The sequence below is a fragment of the Zeugodacus cucurbitae genome, chromosome 6, assembly GCF_028554725.1.
Source record: "Zeugodacus cucurbitae isolate PBARC_wt_2022May chromosome 6, idZeuCucr1.2, whole genome shotgun sequence".
NCBI lineage: Eukaryota > Metazoa > Arthropoda > Insecta > Diptera > Tephritidae > Zeugodacus > Zeugodacus cucurbitae.
The window spans coordinates 11,939,838-11,960,972 of record NC_071671.1 but is presented as its reverse complement, the minus strand read 5'-3'; the positions used below and the strand labels follow the sequence as shown (position 1 = coordinate 11,960,972).

Here is a 21,135-nt window from a genome sequence, read left to right as displayed (position 1 = left end):
ACGAAAATTTCTTTTTTATTTTGATTTTTATTCTTTTTGTATTTTTTTTATATTTTAATTTTTATTTGTTACAAAAATATCATATAGTTGTATATAAAAATTGGAAGCTGATAATATAATAAAATTTGGAATACATACAGTTTTCTGCTATTGTAAATTTTAACATATTATATTTTACGTCCGTTTATTATAAATTAAAAAATAATAATTTTGAAAATCATAAAATATGGTAAATTTGAGTTAAAAATATTTATGACACTTTAAAAAGCATGTTGATATGTATATGTATAAAAGAACAATTTGAAAAAGAATACCAAATATGACTTTATAAAAAAATTATTTTTGTTTTTAAATAAAACATAATTATTAATTGCAACAAAAACTCTACACTAGTGCAGACTCGCACGCATACAAGAGCATGATTCATGATCAACGAGATTTTGTATATATATGTATATATATGTACATATATATGTATGTACATATATTTACAATAATATGTTGAAACAGCTTAAGTCGGCCTAAGTGAATGGACACAATTTGTATCATTTTAAACATCCTGAGAAACTTGTCGTTACATTTGGTTTTCAAGAATACCCCACAAACGGAGGTACATCTCAATATGCCATATAACTTTAGCATTCGCACAAAATTTATAAATGCTTCAACGTGGCAGTTATTGCTATAAAATAAATGCAACATTTACAAAAACATATAAACATGTATGCATATCAAATGTGGCTTATGGTATAATTGGCTTGTCAAGTATGGAATACGTTATTTTGAACATGCATACATTTAAATATCAAGTGAGACCGCTTTAAGGGTGTCTTTCGCTATTGGAAGACTTACAATATGTTGTATATGGTGTAAATTAGTATTTGGCACCAATTTGTTGCACACTGAAGTCACCATTTGTTTGCATTATATAAACTAAAAATAATTACGTAATAGTTGTCATGTGTAGTTGATTGCCGTAGAAAACTTTAATACTTATACACTAATTGATTTATGTAAAAATACATAGCATTTGTGATTGTTTTTTTCTTTTGGCATTGTTCTTTTGACTTTTGGCCTTTTGACTTTTAGCTTGCCATTAAGCATCACATGCAAAAAGATCGCAGTGAAATTTACAAAAATAAATTATAAAATATATTAGTTGGTAGCAAAATACCGCAGTCGCAAACACAGGCGTATACTTCGCTAGAGAACGCCTTTTCGTACACCCCCTTGGTGTACGAATTCTCATGTCAGCCGATCAGGTGACCACATCAACATCCGTATAAGCGCGCTCAGACGCATTGAAATCATGCAGTGTCAATACATAATAACTGCCACCATTATCGATCGTCTGAAACCTGGTGAAAGCTTCATTTGCGAAAAATTGTTGCGCCTCACTGCCATTAAATTTGATACAGGCCAACAATTCACAATTTGTTGCCGGGCCATGTTTTGTCTTCCAAACGGCATCATCAGCGCCGCCAATAACGTAATCAACGACATCATCGACTGGTGTGACATCTGTTGGTGGGCGTGTGTCATAACGTGCGCGCCTTGAAATATCTTCCAAAATTGGCTCGAGTTTGTCCAGTGTTAAGTGCTGTATATTCGCTACATCGTCGTCATCACTATCGGAGGAAAAGCGTGAATGATCGCTACGGTCGTGTGCGGTAACTGCAACGGTATTGTTCAGCTTACACGCCGCCATGTGCATACTCCACCAGCATATCTGCTCGGCACAGCTGACTAGCACACAGGCGTTGGGCGAGAAACGCATACTATTGATGGGTAGATTATGTCCCTTGAGTGTGTAGAGTAAATCGATGTGTTTAACGTGTAATTGACAATCGTAAACCTACAAATCAATTTTAAGGTTAGGTTGAGGAATTCTTTTCATAATATATTTATAGTTATATGTATACATACATGTATGCTTATGTCGTTTTCCTCATGGTCGGTAATTTTATAGCAACCGACTGCGATTAAGTTCGCTTTGCGTGACACAGCTATACAACTGACTTTTGCTCCAACATAGATGTCCAACATATCATCTTTCTTATAGGTCATATTCGGTTGTGTGGGACTGAGCGAATTGGCTAGATCGAAAATCTTTAAATAAAACAAGAAGTAGTAATAATATTATTTTTTTTAAGAAAGAAGGCATACATATTAACACTGGTATGCAGAATGTGTTGTATCGTGGAATTTAACAATTTACAAATACATACATTAACACTGTTATTGTTTGTAGCTAATAAGGTACAATAACTAAGTGAATCCCTTACAACATAAACTATACTGATTACACTTTTTAGAGTATATTCAATGAAATGAAACTCAGCGCAGAGAAACAACGGATTCAATAACGTTTATTCGCAGTTATTAGTAACTTACGGATATCTCTATAACCGCTAAGGGGTTAGGTGGGTTTCAAAACTTCAAAATTTGAAAAAAAAACGGATTTTTTATCTGATTAAAGAGTACAATATTATTCAAATAATCTCCAACATTTCCAAATCGATCCGAGTAAAATTCTAAGAGATGGACCCTTTGGAAGTTCCGCCATGAAGCCACGTCAGTTTTGATTTAAAACTCAAAACGCGTTTATCTCAAAACTCATTTTTTTAAGACAGTGGACACCGCCGCTAACGTTCGAATGGTGTTATACCACAATACAATATGTACAGCGAGCGATTCATATGATGACATGTAGTTGTTAAAAAGTTTTGAAAACAAGTAAGGCTAAGTTCGGGTGCCACCGAACATTTTATACTCTCGCAATATATTTATTTAATTTTACTCAGGGTTGTTGTGGAATCTGACAGTTGTCGGAATCAGAATTCAAACCGACAAAAAATTCTGGTTCGTGTTATGAATTCTGATATTCTTGGTTTGATGTTCGAATCAGAAATTCTATTGGTTTTAGGTGTCATTGAAACCAATTTTATCGGTTTAACTATCAGAAACAAACCAAGAGCTTCAGGGTTGACAGATTTGAGACATTTTGTTCAAATTTATTTTGATTTGCCGATTGAAAACGCTTTGGAAAAAATATAATTATTATTAAAAAATAAGATAAGAACGCATAATGACGTAATTATTGAATTCAACGGAAAAAAATAAAATATTCTAATTCTAAGTAATTCAGATTAGATCATGGAAATATCCAACTTTTTATATAAAAGTTAAACAATATACTGTGGAAATTCCATAACTCGAAGATCTCCATTACTTGAACTTTTAAATTGGCAATAGCGTTTAAAAATCAAATTTCATACAAATTTCCTTCCATAACTCGAAGTTCTCCATAACTCGAACTCTTGAAGTGGCATTGAAAGGCAATTCCATACAAATTTCCTCGAAGTTTTTTTGTGGATTATGGTGATTCGAGTTAGAGAAGTTCCACTGTATATATACACTTAAATATGTACATTTTTAAATAAAAATAATTACTATTTTCCTTCCTTTGAGCATAAAGCGAATTACTGTGATTCCGTAAAACTTTAATTTTTTCGCGCTACTTTCATTGCCAAATAAAATAAAAGCTGAAATAATTTCTCATTTTGAATATATTTTTTGGGTTTAAAATGAATATTTTGAACTAATTATATGATTACAATTTCAAAAAAATGTCTTGCTAATTTTTCCCTATGAGTAAATAGCAGAACAGCTGATTCGAATATTGGTTTGCTTATATTCGAAAAGACGAAAATCCAATCAGATTCTGTGACACCAATGAAAATCAGAATTGGTTTGCCATTCTGACATTCAGCAAATCTGTCTTGGATTCCACAACACCCCTGACTAATATAAAACACAATTTGAGTCACATATTCGGCATGTATACGGTATATAGTCCATTGAATGTTCGAAAACCCTAATATTAGGTATATAGGAGCTAACTTATGGAGCGAGATCGACGATTTTTAGAAGGGCGATACCACTCTTTAAATGCAGTATTTTTGCAAAGTTCTGTTCTGACTTCAAAGTTCTGGTATATGGGAAGTAGGCATGATTTAGACTATTCTCACAACATATCAATGGGAAGCTAGGAAGATATTATGAGCCAAATTTCATTGAAATTGGTCGGGTAGTTTCAGAGATATGAGATATAAACTTAATAAAGTAAACTTTGTTGTGAGAGTATAAAAAAAAATTAGTATTAGGTCAAGTATTAGTACCTTAGACAAACCCATGTGATATCAAAAATGCATTAAATATGAAATAAAATACGCTATAAGCTTCATGTTTAGTGGCCACGATGTGAGTTTAACATACATAGGCATTTCTTAACAATTTAGACTAAACGTACACGAATTTTCTGAAATAACACGAGATATTTCAGGTTCGTTTAAAACATGCCAAACCTATACACATATAATCTCTGTTAACATTTAACATTCATAACTTGACACCATTTTGTTAGTAACTTGTGAGTGTAACTACCTTATGGTAGATGTGCCATAAATTATTACAATTGAGTTAGCAAACTGACCAGGAACGTGTGTGGATATTAAATATTGTGAATTAGAAATGTGTTCACATAAACGTTATAATACATTCAGTTAAAAATCATAGAGGTATGAGAAGAAAGAAGAATAAGGCTGCACCTGTCAATAACCGTAAATGCATTAAGAGGCAACCAGAAGTGTGGATAGAATGCTATGACTTTACAAATTCACCACAGCATCCAAACGCTGACATAGTTCATAGAATATGTTTAGAACAGTTATCTTCTAGGGTCATGCATCATAAAAATAGGAACAATTGGCTGAAATGCAGACAGCTGTTTAAAACAAAGCGTACATATATACGTACAAAATAGTTTATAGACTATTACGTATTTATATATTTTTGTGTTTTTCCATGATTGCAAACTTTAACGACTTGCCGTTACTCACCTCGATTTTATAGTGTTGTGTTACATTAAAGAGTTGATTGTTTTGGAAATCGCAATCAACAATACTAACAGATGCTCTTGGTCGGTAAGGGTATATTAAATCAGCACATTCATTCAAAATCTGCAAGTAAAAAATATTTTTATGAAAATGAATCTTTTTATATTATATGCTGCACATACCAAAAATTCACCGCTTGCAAGAACTATAAGCATTTTGCCAGTTGTCAAACGAAAACAACGCACAACTTTATGGCGTATTGGAAATCGCTTACATTCTCCATAATTCAAATTAGCATAAACCACAAACTCATTTTTAGCCACTGCAATCAGTGTGTGTTCATTGAGCAACTGTAAAAACTCAATCGGCTGCGCACCAAACACTGTTTCCACTGTTGCCGTTGCAGTTGCATTCAAATTCAAACGTATAAGTTCGCCATTCGCACAACCCACAAATGCCTGTTCGCCGTATTGTGTAATGGCAGTGATCGTGTTCGGCACTTGTTCGTATACTCTCGTATGACCATTGGCATCAATTCTATGTAACTGTAAAATAGAAGAAAACGAAATTAAATTTCTAAACATAATTTTTCATTTATATTGCAATTAACCTGATTTTGAGAATCAACCGCCAGCAACGTCGCTTCATCACCCCCATCATATTGCACCGTATATAATTTGTCGCCCTTGAGCGTAACATATGGCGGCATCTGTAGGTCCACCGCAGCGTGCTTCGATTGCAATGTTTTTGAACTACTTGACCACCTGAGCAAAGGTTTGCCATTGGCATCGGTGCGCAATGCAAACAAATTGATGAACTTATGCGCGTTGGAGCCACACGCCACTACATACTTGTTCTTGGTGCGATCCAACAACTGTATGTCAACACAAGTGATTTCTTCGTTGAAATTTGTCGTCAGCACTTTTGTACGCGTTTCGATGTCAAACATTATGAGACCCTTCTTGGTGCCCAAAAGTAGGTGCTTATGCTCATTGATGTACAACAGTTTGGCACAATTGATTGCATTATTTGCATCATCGGCTGTTAGATCACTTTCATGTAGTACATAGTTCAAAGGATCGATTTCATTGATAGATTTTCTTGAAAAATATACAATGCAACGTCGACATATTAAGAGCAGTTCGTTTCGCGTTAATTCGATTGTTTCGATTAGGTGCTTAAATGGTTCGACGCCACGTGGATTCGAGTAATCGCGTGTATCGAAAATGCATATGTCACCATTCTTGTTGCACACTATATAATAACGTTCGAAGACTTTACGTAGTATACATATATCGGTTATTCTGGTTTTCAAAGGCTCACATATTACTGGCACAAAGATCTTATTTTCGCCTCGCCACTCAATAAATTTAATTTCCCCGGTTCTATAAGCCAAATGTAAAGTGGGCTGTTTAGTGTTAACGCCGTAATCAACATCAAAAGCAGCGATTGGTTTAAGCAAGTTATTAGTTGGTATACAATTGATACACTCAATTTCTTTTACAGCTTTATTCGGAAATGTATCAGACTGTAGGATAGTAGAAAAATATATTTATAATAAAATAGTAATATATGAAATATAAAAGAAAATATGTTGCATTATGTTACTTATACACGGCGCGTCATCAGGATAGCGTGTTTCTTGGAAGGTTGCTTTCGAAGATGGACGAAATCGGACCACAGCCATGCCCACAAAATAGCGAAAACCGAAAACATATAAAGTGTCATAACTAAGTCATAAATAAAGCTATGCAAGTAAATTTTGGGAAAAAGTATCGCACTATGAAGGGGCGTATGTGGGTTTTTATGGGGAAGTGGGCGTGATATTGTACATATTCCGTAAACCACTAGAGCTATATCAACTAAACTCTCTACAGTCGCTCTTTTAGATACTACTTTAAATAGTCCAAAATGGAGAAAATCGGAATATAAACACGCCTACCTCCCATACAATGGTTATGTTGAAAACTACAAAAAATGCTTTAATTTAGTAAGGAAAAACACCAGAAACCTTAAATTTCATTATAAAGATGGTACCGAAGGGCTGCACTCAAATTGGTATGCAAAAATTTTAGATGAGTGTGACTCCCTCCACTTATGGGCCAAAGACCATATCTCAGAAACTACTCGACCAATTTCAATGAAATTCGGTTCATGATATCTTCCTTGCTTCCCAATGATATGTTATGAAAATAAATCCAAATCGGTGCACAACCACGCCTACTTTTCATATACCAAAACTTTGAAGTCGATCTGAATCGTTCACTTTACAATATATAAAGTAAGCACTAGTGAAGATATCGGAACAGAACTTTGCACAAATGCTGCATCGTCCTTTTGAAAATCGTTGAAATCGGATCATAAGAATTCAAGGCCCCATATATCGAACTAGAGGATCTTCTAATACATTTTTAATGAAAATATAGGTAATCTCTCAGATATTTTGAATAATTTCAGAGGGAATATTTTTTTTCTAATAATATGTCTCCGTGTCAAAATGAGTGAAATCTGTTCATAACTTCCCCTAGCTCCCATATACTTAATATTAGGGTTTTCAATGGACTTTATACCATATATATGCCGAATATGTTACTCAAATTGTGTTTTATATTAAAAAAATTAAATAAATAAATGGTCAGTCACGACCGAAGTTAGCCCTTACTTACTTAAATTAAACAGAGGAGAGGATTAAATTGAGGAGAGAACCATATAGTTTTTTAATAAAATCTAATGTGTTTCTTTTTGCAACTTATTAAGAGGTGGGCGCTTATCAGATGACGTGCAGTGTATGTTATGTTAAGTTTATATGTATGTGTTATGTTCTGTTTACATAGTAATTATAAATGAAAAACAATATATATATAATTACAAACTGTACTCACCCTGCGACGGTTCATATTGCAATCACCCGGTAGATACCAAACTTTCATATTGCCATTATTATATAAGGCTAATAACATAAACGCATTATTGTCACGTAAAAAACGTATATCAACTACGTTTGATTTGCCCTTCATGGGGTCCTTAAGTTTCAGCGAATACGTATTCCAATCAAAAGTTATATTAATCAACGAGATTGCTGAACTCAAGGCAATTAATGCACGTTCTTGATCGAGTAATATGACCTTTTTCGGGATGCTTGGTAGTGGTAAAATATTGTGACATTGTTGTATACAGCCGCTGTGTTAAAAGAGGAAAGATAGACAATTAGTAACGTATTATTACACTTGTTGTTATTGTAACATGCAATATGCCAGAAACAAATTCATGTCGCTGACTTAAATTCTACTGTCACCGAAGCAAGTATAGGTAAAAATACTTACTCCTGTTCAAACCATGCGAAATTCGGAAAAGCGGCAGCTTGTTTGCGCGCTTCATTGCCCACTAAACCATCCTCCATGAAGGCGCATTGCAGCAGTGTGGTGTTGCTTGATTCCTGCAATGTCTTTTCGATGTTGGGTAAAAATTTACGTATTGCACGAAATATTTTGTGTGTCTCCATGTCTGGTGCTGTGCATTAGTAAAGAAATACAATAATTATTATAATGTTTTATAAATATTAACATTTAACTAACCAATATACTCGTGATAAGTTTCTAGATCGGCAATTGTACTTAGCATATCGACTTTGCGTAGTTTTTGCTCCAGAAAGCCAAAGTCCAAATAGAGCTGAGGAAAGTAGTCAGTGAAGCCAGCCTTTTTGAGATGATAACCAATACAAGAGAAAAAGTAGAAGTCATGTATATGACGCTTGAATGGCAAAACTTCAGTGCGTGCCGTCAGATCTTCAACTAAACTGGAGTTGAAAAAAAAATACTATTTTTAACAAAATATAATGAAAGAAAGCACACATTGTGAACAACATACTGATAATAATTAAGCAGCTTTCTATGCATTTCCATCATATCATTTGCTGTCACTTCATTGTTTTGCATTGCTTTGCCGTAAACAAATAGTTGCTTGTAGCAGATCTCACCACGTGGTGAAATAAATTTTTCTAGATAACCATGTCGATACAACTTATCCAAGTCTTTCTCGCACCTGCCCGCAGACCAAATCGCAGCGATCAACTGTAACGGGCGAATGGAACGTTTTACAAATACAATGGAAAATGTATTTTTTACAGAAATTAATATATTTACCTTTTGTGGCACATAAATGGCATGCGGAAAGCAACTGAATGTCTTGGTGAACGTCTTTCTCAACTCCGGTTGTAAACTGTCGAGACTCTTTTCAATGGCCGCTTTGAATTTATGGTCAACAAATCTGATTTCAAATAAGACAATACTTAAGAAAATACACTTGACAACATTTAAAATAAGAGCTCAGAACTCAGCGATACAAATCACTAACATATATCTGCCAATGAAAATTGTTGTGTACTCACTTTGATTCTTGCATTTTATCAATCCAATCCTGCCAGTTGTCCAAATTTTGACGTAGACTCTGCCCAATCAAGCTGAGCAAGTATGGATGTTCATTGCTGTGCGCATAAATCAAATCCATATATTTTTTCACCAAATTCTGATGACCCAAATACTTTTCAAAGAGCATATAGAACTCGAATTTTGTTAGACCATTTTTCAGACGCAATGTTGTGCTAAGTTTTTGCGCAAATGAATCACTAACTTTTTTACTGCGTGTAAGTACAAGTAATTTGCATGGCAAATTGAAGACTTCCAACGCATGCGTATTTCGTACATTCACCAATACGACAAGGCACTTTCTATTCGCATTCTTTTTGAGCTCTTGACTTACTAGATGTTTAGTTTCATCTATTGAATTTTTAAATGCATTCGTATTCGGTTCGAAACGTTCTAGTGAGCCATAACCGGTTGGCGAAGGTGAACGTGTCGGTTTGGTCAGCAAAAGTTTTAAATAACGTAACATACGTAAATCTTCCAATGCGTTCGTGCACTCGCCCATATCGATCCAGTAAATTCGAAAATTCATTGATTGGGCCACATCAAAATCCGTGCAAACGTCGATGGCGAGCCATTTTTTCCCATAACCGAAATCGCTAGTTAATATCACACGACCTTGAATTGGCATCGTAAGTAAGGCATTGCGTAAATTTCGAAACTAAAAAGACATAATAATGGACAAGAATAGAGATAAATAAATACAAAATAAAATAAAGTTATGCAGTTATTGAGCGAGGAATGAAGACAGATCAACAAAATGGTAAGAACTCATCAGGACTAAACTTATCGAATACAGCATGGGTAATTCACAACACTAGTACTCACCATTTACATATTCTTAACGTCTCACTAATTCACCACCTAACTTAATTCACCACTGACTTTAAATTCAACAGATTTAATTAACCATACATGAAATCCACCACACCTAAAATTCGCGTATATAATTCAACGCACTGTTCCTCATCCAATTTTAAACTAAAACAAGTAAGGAAAGGCTAAGTTCGGGTGCAACCGAACATTTTATACTCTCGCAATTTATTGAAGAAATCTTATTAAGATAACGCACAAATGTACCCATAAATTCGGCATACAGTTTAATAGAATAACGAAATTCGTCATATATAGTATATGAGGGCTGAGGTAATTCCTGAACCGATTTCATTAATTTTCATCAGCAAGGTACACTATATCCAAGACTATATGCTCACTTAATTTTGCTAAAATATCTCACATATTAACCAATACATATATGCGGAATAAAGCTCACCGTATTTTTGAAAAACCTATAATTAGGTATATGGAGATGTTATGACCCTATTTTAATAATTTTTGGAATAGAGACACACTATTAGAAGAAAACAATTTCCTCTAAATTACATTAAATTATCTGAGAGATTTATCCACATTTTTAGTTAAAATTTATCCTTAGGCGCTGAGTTCAATATGTTCGATATCTGGGGCCTTGAAAAGTTATGGTCCGTTTTCGACAATTTTTTCACAAGTGAAGCCAGAGATGATATGCACTATTTGTGTAAAGTTTTATTTCGTTATCTTCATTGGTACCTAATATATATATTATAAAGTGTAGTCGTGGTTGTGAGCCGATTTCGCCCATTTTTTGTCCGTGTTATCAGGGTGTCAAGAAAATATTATATACCGAATTTCATCCGAATCTTTCTTTCTGTTATTCCAAATTTTACTTTTATAACTTTATTTATGGCTTAGTTATGACACTTTATGTGTTTTTGGTTTTCGCCATTTTGTGGGCGTGACAATGGTGCGATTCCGCCCATTTTCGAAAGCAACCCTCTCACGGTCCCAAGGAATATTTATGCCAAGTTTCGTCAATATATCTTAATTTTTACTCAAGTTACAGCTTGCACAGACGGACAGACAAACGGACAGAGATACGGACAGACATCTGGATTTCAAATCTACACGTCACCCTGATCACTTTGGTATACATGACTCTATATCTCACACTTTTAGTTTTAGGTGTTACAAACAACCGTTACGTGAACAAAACTATAATACTCTCTTTAGCAACTTTTGTTGCGAGAGTATAAAAACATGAATTAAACATGAACCAACCACACCTAGCTTCACAATATCTAACTTATAACACATATTTCAGATAGTCCTAAGATCGAGTGTCTACATTTCTGTACTCTTGCAATATATTGACAATTGTGATACTATCTATAATAATAACTATAGACTTACATACGTATTAGTTCATTAAGCAATAGGTCGAATTGACATTTAGATGAAACCCAAATTACTAAACCAAATTTTGTTGGTAACATTCTTTTCTCAACCATACAACATTACTTTAAATCTTTATACAACTAAATGTATTACCAATAACGATCCATTTAAGGCAACTCTGTTCCAAAAATATTTAAAATATGTATATGCCTCCCCCTAGATGACATCAGACCCTACAGCTGTCACATATAAAATGATTTTTAACATATTATTTTTTAAGTGGACCCTATTATATAACAAATATAAAGATTATCACCCATTGGTTTAGTTGGTTTAATACGGTCAGAGTCTTAGTGAAATAAGCGAAACAATTTTCTCACCGGCATTGAACGATGTACATTGTAGTCGTCATATTTAAGGCTAACTTTCGAATGCAAATCGTGTACCAAATCCACATAAATACTAGAATCCACTTTATTGATATTGTCGAAAAGACGCATGAGCCATATATAATCCATGCGCAAATTCTCTTTGAATTTGCATATTTGAGTATGATCCTTATTGCGTAATATAGCAAATAGACGCGAAACTTGCTCCTCACGAAACACTTCTTGACTGTCGGTGGTGGAATGTTGTGTACTCTCATTATCGCTTTGTAGATTCTAACAAAGGAAAAACAAATGTATTAATATTTTGAATATTTTGAAACCATTACGAATGGTTCACTCACCGCATTTATATATTGTTTTTCAGGTGTGGTAAAGATATCTTGTACATGTTCCCAGATGTCTCTCACATCAAAGTCTTGCAGAAAATGTCCTTCTATAATGTCCAACGCATAATGGCCGTCAAGTGAAGCGTCATCACTTGAAATACTGCTCATGGCGGTTGCTGAAAATGCCACAGGAGAATTGGAAATATTAATAATTTTGAATCAAATTGATAAATACATTTTGAGACAAATAAACTAAAGTTTAAATTTTGAACCATAATTAGAATTGCAATTGAATTGAAATTATGAATAAAGTAAAATAGTAAACAAATTAAAGAAAAATGCCTACAGCTTTGTCTATCCAGTGTTATCGCAGAGTTGTTGATTGTTGGTGGAAGCAACGGCTCATTATCCAACATTCTCGAATTCATGCACCCATCCGCCGAGGCTTGAGATTCATTACTTTGTTGGAACAATTGAGTCGAATTATTTGCTATCATCTTAGCGAATCGTTTCACTTGTGAATACAACTTCACAAAAACTCTCCCAAAACTGTGTTTACTGTTGTTCTGTGAATGAGTGATTTTTTTAATCATTTTTTAATATTTTACCTGTGTAGTTTTATTCGGTTAATGATATTTGTATTATGTGGATATGAACATATGGTGTGGTGAATTTTGTAATATATATGTAAATTTTTTTTTGAGTTTTAAGGAATTGATTTCGACCAAAGTTTTCGATTTTACGATTACGATTCAATGATTTCGTAATTAGCGACATCTATTAGCTACGGAATATATTTTTTCGAGTCGGTAAGTGAGTTCAATATGATCATAAATTTTATTTTCGATACGGTTTCAATGATTTCGATCGTATAGAACCATTTTTCGATCGAAACGGATTCTCTGATTAGGCACATTGTACTTGACTGTATTCCACAAATTTTATATTTTTCCTATCCTAAGACTGCGGCGTCCACTTCACCTTATTGAAGTTGACCCAAACCACACTTTTGTACATTTAACCGTGTGTTTAGGATCGTTGGTTCGATGAAATACCCACACAAGTGCCATTTTATCTTCAGAGTACTGTATCATACATTTATGGAGTATCGTAGTATAATTGGTTGCCATTATAGTGCCCTGTAAGCTAAGACGCGGCCCTACGCTGTTACAGGAAATCGATCCCCAAACCATATTTAGCGGTCCGTATCGAGTACTTAGAGTTTTAAAATAAATTTTTGGTCTTTCTTATAAGATGAATACCTCGTTCAGAACTAAATAAGCTTACATTTGTTTTCAGGCTAGTGAATGTGAAACCAGTTGTTCTTGAGCAAACATTAGTATTTGTTACACGTTCTTTTTTGGCAACATAGACATAGACTTTTCTTGTGCTTAGGGCTTTGAGATCTTCCTTTGTAAGCACTCTGCGGATGGTTGTTGGGTCAACATCAATATTAAAACGATAATAATATAATATCTACGGAAGTTGTCAAGTTGGACACCGGCTTAAATTATACATTTAGTGCAGAGCAAGAATCATAGAATTAAAGATTACATCTCTTTGTCATTTCATTACATTAAACTCACAGCACTGTATTAAAAATATTATTAACGTTTTTGGTTTGCTTTTATTCACTTAATTTTAACCGTATTGCAATTAAAAAATATATATTGAGTCGAAAAAGTGTTAATGTTAAATTAGTTAAAAAACATAGCACTAATAAACCAGCGAACGAGTGTAATGCCAAGCTCGAGTATGCATATGCGTGCATTAAGTTCACTCAAAGGAGTATATATATGTATGTGTATGTATAAATAAAAAGCCTTATCAGTTATACTAAGTATCTAATGAATATAGAACTGCAAAGAACAAGCTGTGGCGCTTTATAGTAATTCCACAATGAATTTCAGTGACGATAAATTTCAAATTCACTGAATCCTATGCGAGTAAGATATATGTATATGTATATACATATGTACACATGCATATATGGTCATTCATATATACCATTGCAATGTATTGAAATAACACAACCGAGCATGCTGACAAACATAAATCAATTGAGAGTGGCAAAAAGAAAATCAAATATACGAAAACTTTTTGCAAATTTCTCTCTTTTGGTGTTGACAATTGCGTTTTCAAATTTCAAGTTATTTGCTTTTTACATATTTTTTATGCTCATACTTATAATTTTCAAATTCCGTTCGCTCTCGATAAAAGTGATTTTATACAGCTCACTTATTATAAAGTGTGATGTATACAATATTTGACTACAATTATAGTGACTAGCGTGTTCTACAATAGCTCGACTAATGAATTTCGAAACCTCTTAGTCTACTACTAGACTTTTTAGTTATCTATGCAATATACGATACGTTTTCCCGCGCTTTTTGCAACGAGCCGAAGCGTTAAGCGCTGCAATAATGTTGATAATGACATTATCGCACTTACATACATATGTACAATGTACATATGTAAGAAGTTGAATGCAAGTGACATCATCTGTAATTAAATGGAGCATATAAACAGCAGACCATTCCCCTCCTCAACAATACCACATTTAATACATTTCGTGGAAGATTTAAATGTTATATGTACATACATATAATCTTATAAAATCATATATTTTTTCTGGCTAAAACTATCATTTGAATTGAAGCATTCTATTAACTTTCTATTAACCAGTAACGGTATATTAAATTTTTAGGTTTTTGTTAATAGGTACATATGTATGTGTTTATACATCTGGCGCAAAATAATAGAAATTAAAACTGTTTGAAGCTTTATTTGCCTTATTTGCTTTGTTTTATAATAAAGCAAGTGCAAAGCCTGAAGCTGCAATTCATATTTTATCCCAGTGCCTAAACTGCTGAATTTAGCCCTACCTTACTTGTTTAATACATACTTTAAATGTTTCTCTTTCCCTTCAACTCTATTGCTTAAATCGAATTTAATCTTCTATAAGTCGAAAATCGCCATAACTTGAACTTTTGAATTGGCAATAGCGTTTAGAAATCAAATTTCATACAAATATCCTTCCATATCTCGAACTTTTATAACTCGAAGTTATCCATAACTCGAACTCTTGAAATGACAATAGAAGAAAAATTACATACAAAATTCATTCCATAAATCAAACTTTTCGACCAGGGGATAATCCAAAAATTAAAATTTTACTATCGAGGCAGAATTTTAAAAGGGCCCCTATATCGTATGGACGCAAAAAAAATAAGATTTTACATTTAAGAATTGCATAAATCATGTAACGAAGGCATGTGATACAGACTTTAATAGCCAAACAATAGGAAACTGCAACGAACAAAATCACAGAATACATGATTTAATGTATAAAAATAAAACTTTTTGCGAAGTAAATAACTAAAACTGTGAGTTAATCTATATTTTACAGCTTTTTGAAAAATTTATGTTTTATTGAAAATTTCTATAACTCGAAGTCTCTCTAATTCGAAGTTTTTTTGTGGATTATGGTGATTCGAGTTAGAGAAGTTCCACTGTATATGGTATGTACTTATAAATATAGTATTCTGCACACTTACGGACATTCACACATCACTCAGTTTACCATAAAAGCAGTTTTATCTTTGAGATAATAAAAACTAGGTTATAAATTTGTTCTAAGGAAATCTTGATTTATATCTTAGGTATTTAAATATAACAGTAATTAATAAATTATTTATTGTGTTAAGACTGTTATGTTATGTTAAACTGCGTGATGAGTGTATAATTATGTCCGCCAGTGTATATACAAGTCAATTGAATTGATTGCAATATGCCTTCTATCACTTAATTCTCAAAGACCACTTATATTTACCAGATAATGCAAATGTTCACATAAATTAATAGTCTATTTTAAGATATCGTAAAGCTACAGGTAGCTTAACTACGTTATATTATGATTCATACAATATTGCCGTGTTTAATTGAATCACGATTATTCCAGTGAAATTGTATTTTAATTGCTATCAATTGCTGTATTATGTATGATTGTATGATAGTGTTCTTAACTTGTTTTCGCTATTTGGTTTTTGAAAAAAGTCAGTACATATCTCATATATTATTTACATTATCATATTATATTCAAAAGCATGTTTTTCAATATCCTTTTTGAAAACAAATATTTTTGAAGCTTCTTGGAAGTTGTTACAATGTTTTCGGAGCCAATCATGTTGTGAAATTTCACTGAGATAAAATGTATTTATGCCTATTTGCCGAAATCACAGTCAAAATATGAATGTATTTATACAACACTCTACACTAACATTAAAAATTTCCAATTGCTCATACGTACTTTAATTTAAGTTTAACAAATAGGTACTATAATGATAACCCATACATATACATACATACATATGCACGCTATTTTATAAAAGTTATTTTTTTACTGGAATTACCTTAAAAGGCAAATAATTTAAACCGGTTATTTAATGAATTTTGCTAATGAAAACGAAAATTCTAACCGTCGAAATCATGACAGATAACACACACATAGCACTAGCGACATGCAAATTGCTTATTAAATAAAATAGTAGTAATAACACATTGTGAAAATATTAGGTTGAATGACCTTTTTTCGGCCGGTGTGTTTAAAGATGTATGTAAATATTGTGACGAAATGGCACATACAATTTGTACATATGTATATGACAGCGTTTAATTGATACTTATGTGGGTGAGTTGTTGTATTAATACTTTTTTGTTGTTTTTGCAATGTAAACAAAGTGAATGCACTATTATGCATGCGTAAGTACGTATAATACAACAAATATTACAAAGAGTATTCAACACTTTGATTACAAAAAAAACAACAGGTGATTCTTGGAACATTTGCAACTACTAACTACATCGTACGAAGTTGTTTTTATACACTTTTCACTGTTATAAATGCCGATTAATCATCAAGGTTGAATTGCACTTACATTTTTTCTTTATCCTTTGTTACTAAAATGTCTGGACATTCAATGCATACTCCACACAATTTCATTCACTGAACTTTTAGTTAATTTGCACTACACTATACTACTAATTAATTATTATTAAATTACACATTACTTGGCTGAAATTCTTTATTAATGCACGAAAGAATTAAATGCACAAACGTATTAATTCAGGACTATTTTAGAATAAGCACACAAAGCACATTAAATGTTGACCAACAACAAAGATAAAAATGACATGATATACAATACTCTCATGCTCTCACAAACATTCCCGTATTTTGTGAGTTAAATTGGCAAGAATGTCAAAAGAGCGAAATTTGCAACAGCTGGGTAACAAAATGTATGCTACCAGAGACAATGAGGTACAAAACACACCGTATTTTATTGGAAAACGAATTTTGTTAATACAAAAAAATATATATATACAACTAATTTTAATCAAGGCGTGTCACACCGGGGAAATAACTAATCATGTATACAAATATCACCGTGAAAATATAAAGAAAAATTACAAAACCAATTTTGATCTAACAAAAGTAAAATGCCCAAAAGTCTTGCGAAATTCCCCAGTAATAAATTCAACGCAGTGGCACTGTTGTAAATTTTATAAAATGCAACTTTCTCACTGAATAAAAAAGTATCATGTCATTTCATCTCTTTCAACAATAATGTTCGTTTATCGCATGAGAGAAAGCGAAACATGGGTTGCCAAATATAACAATTACATACGCCGTATACATCGATATTATACAACCACTCACGAAAAAATAAAGTTTTACATTCCGCTCGTACCAAAATTTATAACGTTTACAAAAAACGTTTATAAACTATTTCAATAAAAAATTTTAACTCCGTAGCGTATGTATTTAGTTACAAAATATTATTTGCTCATCTTCCGATCATATGGCCGTAACTTGTCATTCACAATAACTTAGCTGAGCCATGTCATTATACCGCATTTTTGGTCTTGGAACTGGTAGAATTACAACCACATCACTGCGCCATCAAACTCAGCTACTAAGAATGCCCGTTCTGGAGGATATTATAGCAAACAACAAACGCAATGAACAAATCATTTCGTCTATCTCAGCGGAGGTACGAATCTTTCTAACACAATATTGTATTTACCAAATGTTATACATGCATGCCTATATTTTAGTTAGCTGTGATGCGTGGAGAACTACTTGCACGTAAGAAACAACAACTGATCAAAGAAAACTCATTGTTAAAGCAACAAGTTGAGATTGCTAAGCAGCAACTCATTGCACTTGAACTCAGTCATGGTAAAAAGCAAATTACATTACCAAATACTCGCAGTTTTTCCACCGAAGTACCAAGCACTCCGGTTGAGCCAAAACTTAAAAGTGCACCAGTAACTACCGCAGAAGTGGACTCGTCCGATAAAAAGCAATCAGCAGCTAAGGAGAAGAAACCCAAAAAGGAAAAAACTACTACGAACACAAGTGCACCCGCTGAACTTCCAGTTGATGTTGGACGCCTTGATATGCGCGTAGGAAAGATAATTGAAGTGGGTCGTCATCCAGATGCAGACAGTTTATATTTGGAAAAGATCGACTGTGGAGAACCACAGCCACGAACCGTAGTATCTGGTTTGGTTAAATTTGTGCCCTTGGAAGAGATGCAAAACCGTCTAGTGGTAGTGCTTTGTAATTTGAAACCTGCCAAAATGCGCGGCGTTACTTCCGAAGCGATGGTAATGTGTGCATCAACACCGGACAAAGTGGAAGTTCTTAGTCCCCCCGCAGGTGCAGTGCCTGGTGACTTGGTGCATTGTGAGGGTTATACTCGCCAACCAGATGCTCAACTTAATCCCAAGAAAAAAATATTTGAAACTTGTGCACCTGATTTAAAAACGAATGGCGAGTTGGTGGCCTGTTATAAAGATGCGGCATTGCATGTGCCTGGAAAAGGAAACGTTGTTGCACAAACTTTGAAGAACGTTAACGTAAAGTAATTGAAAATAACAAAAATGTTAATATGTTTCATATGTTGAAATATTTATTTTCATAAATTGTTAATAATATTCAGATATGGAAATACTTACAAGAGTTTAAAGAGCAAACAATAAAAAATAACAATACAATGTGAATGTAACCAAAATTTTTCCCATATTTAGATAGCAACTGTTGCACACTTACAGCGCAACCTATTGTAGCGGTGGACGTCGAAGTGTGGGATTTGAATTTGCCTCAACAACAATCGTTTTAGTTGCTATATCATAAGCCGTACGGTTATTTTTAAAGAAGATCATTATGAAACACATTGGAAAAAATAGAGTCATTATTAAATTCTTAGATAACGCGCGCATGAATGCACGTTGGAATGTTGGCACCTCATTTGGATATATAAGCGCACTAATGGGCACTCGTTGGGCTTGGAAGCCCTGAAGCTGTCTCGCGAGTGGTGGTGGCTGCATATCAACTGGAGGTGGTAGTGTATATATTGCCTCTACATATTGTATGCGTATTTTCATAGCCGCTTTACCAGGTGTAGCGCCATTATAAGCTGCTGTCCATATGGCCTCATAGAAACAAACTATTACTTTTGTTAAAAGCTCTAGCATTAGAAGGTCTGAAGAAAAGGCTAGAAAGTCCATAGATACTACCAAAAAACTAGCGTAGTCATCATCCTCAATCGCTTTTCGCAAAACTTCCTTGTCGAGGTCGAAACCCAAATCCAAATCAAATAAATTCATTATTGTAAATGTGACTACAATCTTCAGCAACAACAATATAACCATATCAATGATTTCAGCAATAACACGCTTCCAAAATGGTGCTATAACATACTCGTAACCACCAGTACGATGTATTAGTTCAGTTTGCATTTGTTCGTTCAATATACGATAATGAAACAAAACACGTCCACGTTCGCCTAGTCCGTTGGCATCGTTGGCATTTAAATTCGGTGCATTAACTATCGCCGTTTGTGCATTTAAAGGTGGTAGTGTAGCGCCTAAACCAGCAAAGGAAGTATTTTGTTGGTTTTGAAACATTTGAGGATAGCTATTTATTAAATACCAAGGGAAGAGAGCCATAGCATTTTGTGAGATATTAGCATGCTTCACCTGTAACGGAGTTGTAACAAAACAAAACAAACATTATTAGAGGCACCATGACATATGTATTTTAAAACAGCAAACAAACCCATTCGTTCAGACTAGCAAAATATGCTTCCTTAGTAGTAAGCTCACGTCCAACAACATTTTCTGTTGACGGTGCAGTTGTAACCTGTTTCTCCTTTTCAGCATCTATGTTTTGTGCTTCTGAGCCAACTGGCGATGTGGTGCTATCCTCACACTTCTCTGCATTTTTTATATCGTTTTCCTTATCTATGTGCTCCATTGTTGTTGGTAATTCTTAGTTATTATTTGAATTTGTGAACAAACTCATTCATTGGCGTTTTTATAGTTTTAATATTTGCATATGTATATTTTGTTTGCTTTATTTTTTTCACCAATATGGACACGACATTCGTTTTAATTATTTAACCGACACTGCGCAATGCAATGTTAACTTTGTATGTATTTTCAACAGCTGTCTCTGTTGAATCATTCACAATAACGTCTGAATTGACATATACAGATTTATATGGGAGGAATGAAAAAAAAAAAACAATTGTCCCAAGAAATAAATGTTGCCAGTTAATACGATTATGTTAAATAACGTTGTTTTTCAAAATCCCGTTATATTTTTATTTTTATATGATTTAAATACAAATATTGGTTCATCGTTTGTGGTCCAATTGTGTAAACGTTAATCAAATTCAACGCATCAAGTTCCAATAAAAGAGCATGTATAATTGCTGAGCAAATTTTTCGCACCCAATTTTCTATATAGTCATATATGTAGGTTTTCGGAAATCTAGTAAATCGGCCTAGCATATAGACGTATGTACAGTATGTCAAA

General features: G+C 33.5%; 3 protein-coding genes across 7 annotated transcripts; 1 reads left to right on the top strand and 2 right to left on the bottom strand.

The window, feature by feature from the left end:
- Positions 1-7: 7 nt before the first annotated feature.
- Positions 8-17,468, bottom strand: LOC105216922 (uncharacterized). 5 transcript variants are annotated; one of them, XM_054232782.1, is made up of 15 exons: positions 17,186-17,462; positions 12,595-12,814; positions 12,264-12,424; positions 11,914-12,195; positions 9,286-9,980; positions 9,041-9,164; positions 8,766-8,968; positions 8,474-8,694; positions 8,222-8,408; positions 7,781-8,078; positions 5,509-6,426; positions 5,081-5,443; positions 4,902-5,021; positions 1,927-2,109; positions 8-1,855 (listed from the first exon to the last, which is right to left on the bottom strand). In XM_054232782.1, exons 2-15 carry the CDS (start codon positions 12,743-12,745, stop codon positions 1,259-1,261), a joined length of 4,503 nt encoding a protein of 1,500 aa, XP_054088757.1. In that variant the 5' UTR covers positions 12,746-12,814; positions 17,186-17,462; the 3' UTR covers positions 8-1,258. The 5 variants fall into 5 exon arrangements, 4 of the variants coding, with proteins under 4 accessions (XP_054088757.1, XP_054088758.1, XP_054088759.1 ...); XM_054232783.1 differs by lacking the exon at positions 17,186-17,462 and adding an exon at positions 14,433-14,585; XM_054232784.1 differs by lacking the exon at positions 17,186-17,462 and adding an exon at positions 13,536-13,760.
- Positions 17,469-17,958: 490 nt separating this feature from the next.
- LOC105216921 (aminoacyl tRNA synthase complex-interacting multifunctional protein 1) lies at positions 17,959-19,327 on the top strand. The gene is made up of 2 exons (XM_011191675.3): positions 17,959-18,301; positions 18,366-19,327. Exons 1-2 carry the CDS (start codon positions 18,149-18,151, stop codon positions 19,179-19,181), a joined length of 969 nt encoding a protein of 322 aa, XP_011189977.1. The 5' UTR covers positions 17,959-18,148; the 3' UTR covers positions 19,182-19,327.
- LOC105216923 (uncharacterized) lies at positions 19,204-20,748 on the bottom strand. The gene is made up of 2 exons (XM_011191678.3): positions 20,374-20,748; positions 19,204-20,294 (listed from the first exon to the last, which is right to left on the bottom strand). The coding sequence occupies exons 1-2, from the start codon at positions 20,569-20,571 to the stop codon at positions 19,374-19,376; spliced, it is 1,119 nt and encodes a 372-aa protein (XP_011189980.1). The 5' UTR covers positions 20,572-20,748; the 3' UTR covers positions 19,204-19,373.
- Between the last annotated feature and the right edge of the window lie 387 nt (positions 20,749-21,135).

What these genes read in the sequence shown, in the direction of transcription:
- LOC105216922 (XM_054232782.1), bottom strand. Translation starts at nt 12,745, where the DNA reads ATGATAGCAAATAATTCGACTCAATTGTTCCAACAAAGTAATGAATCT. An exon ending in CCATTTATGTGCCACAAAAG is followed by an intron (nt 8,969 to 9,040) that starts GTAAATATATTA and finishes CGCCCGTTACAG; the next exon opens with TTGATCGCTGCGATTTGGTC. An exon ending in TTGCAAGCGGTGAATTTTTG is followed by an intron (nt 5,022 to 5,080) that starts GTATGTGCAGCA and finishes TTTTACTTGCAG; the next exon opens with ATTTTGAATGAATGTGCTGA.
- LOC105216921 (XM_011191675.3), top strand. Translation starts at nt 18,149, where the DNA reads ATGTCATTATACCGCATTTTTGGTCTTGGAACTGGTAGAATTACAACC. An exon ending in TTTCGTCTATCTCAGCGGAG is followed by an intron (nt 18,302 to 18,365) that starts GTACGAATCTTT and finishes CCTATATTTTAG; the next exon opens with TTAGCTGTGATGCGTGGAGA.
- LOC105216923 (XM_011191678.3), bottom strand. Translation starts at nt 20,571, where the DNA reads ATGGAGCACATAGATAAGGAAAACGATATAAAAAATGCAGAGAAGTGT. An exon ending in TTGCTAGTCTGAACGAATGG is followed by an intron (nt 20,295 to 20,373) that starts GTTTGTTTGCTG and finishes ACTCCGTTACAG; the next exon opens with GTGAAGCATGCTAATATCTC.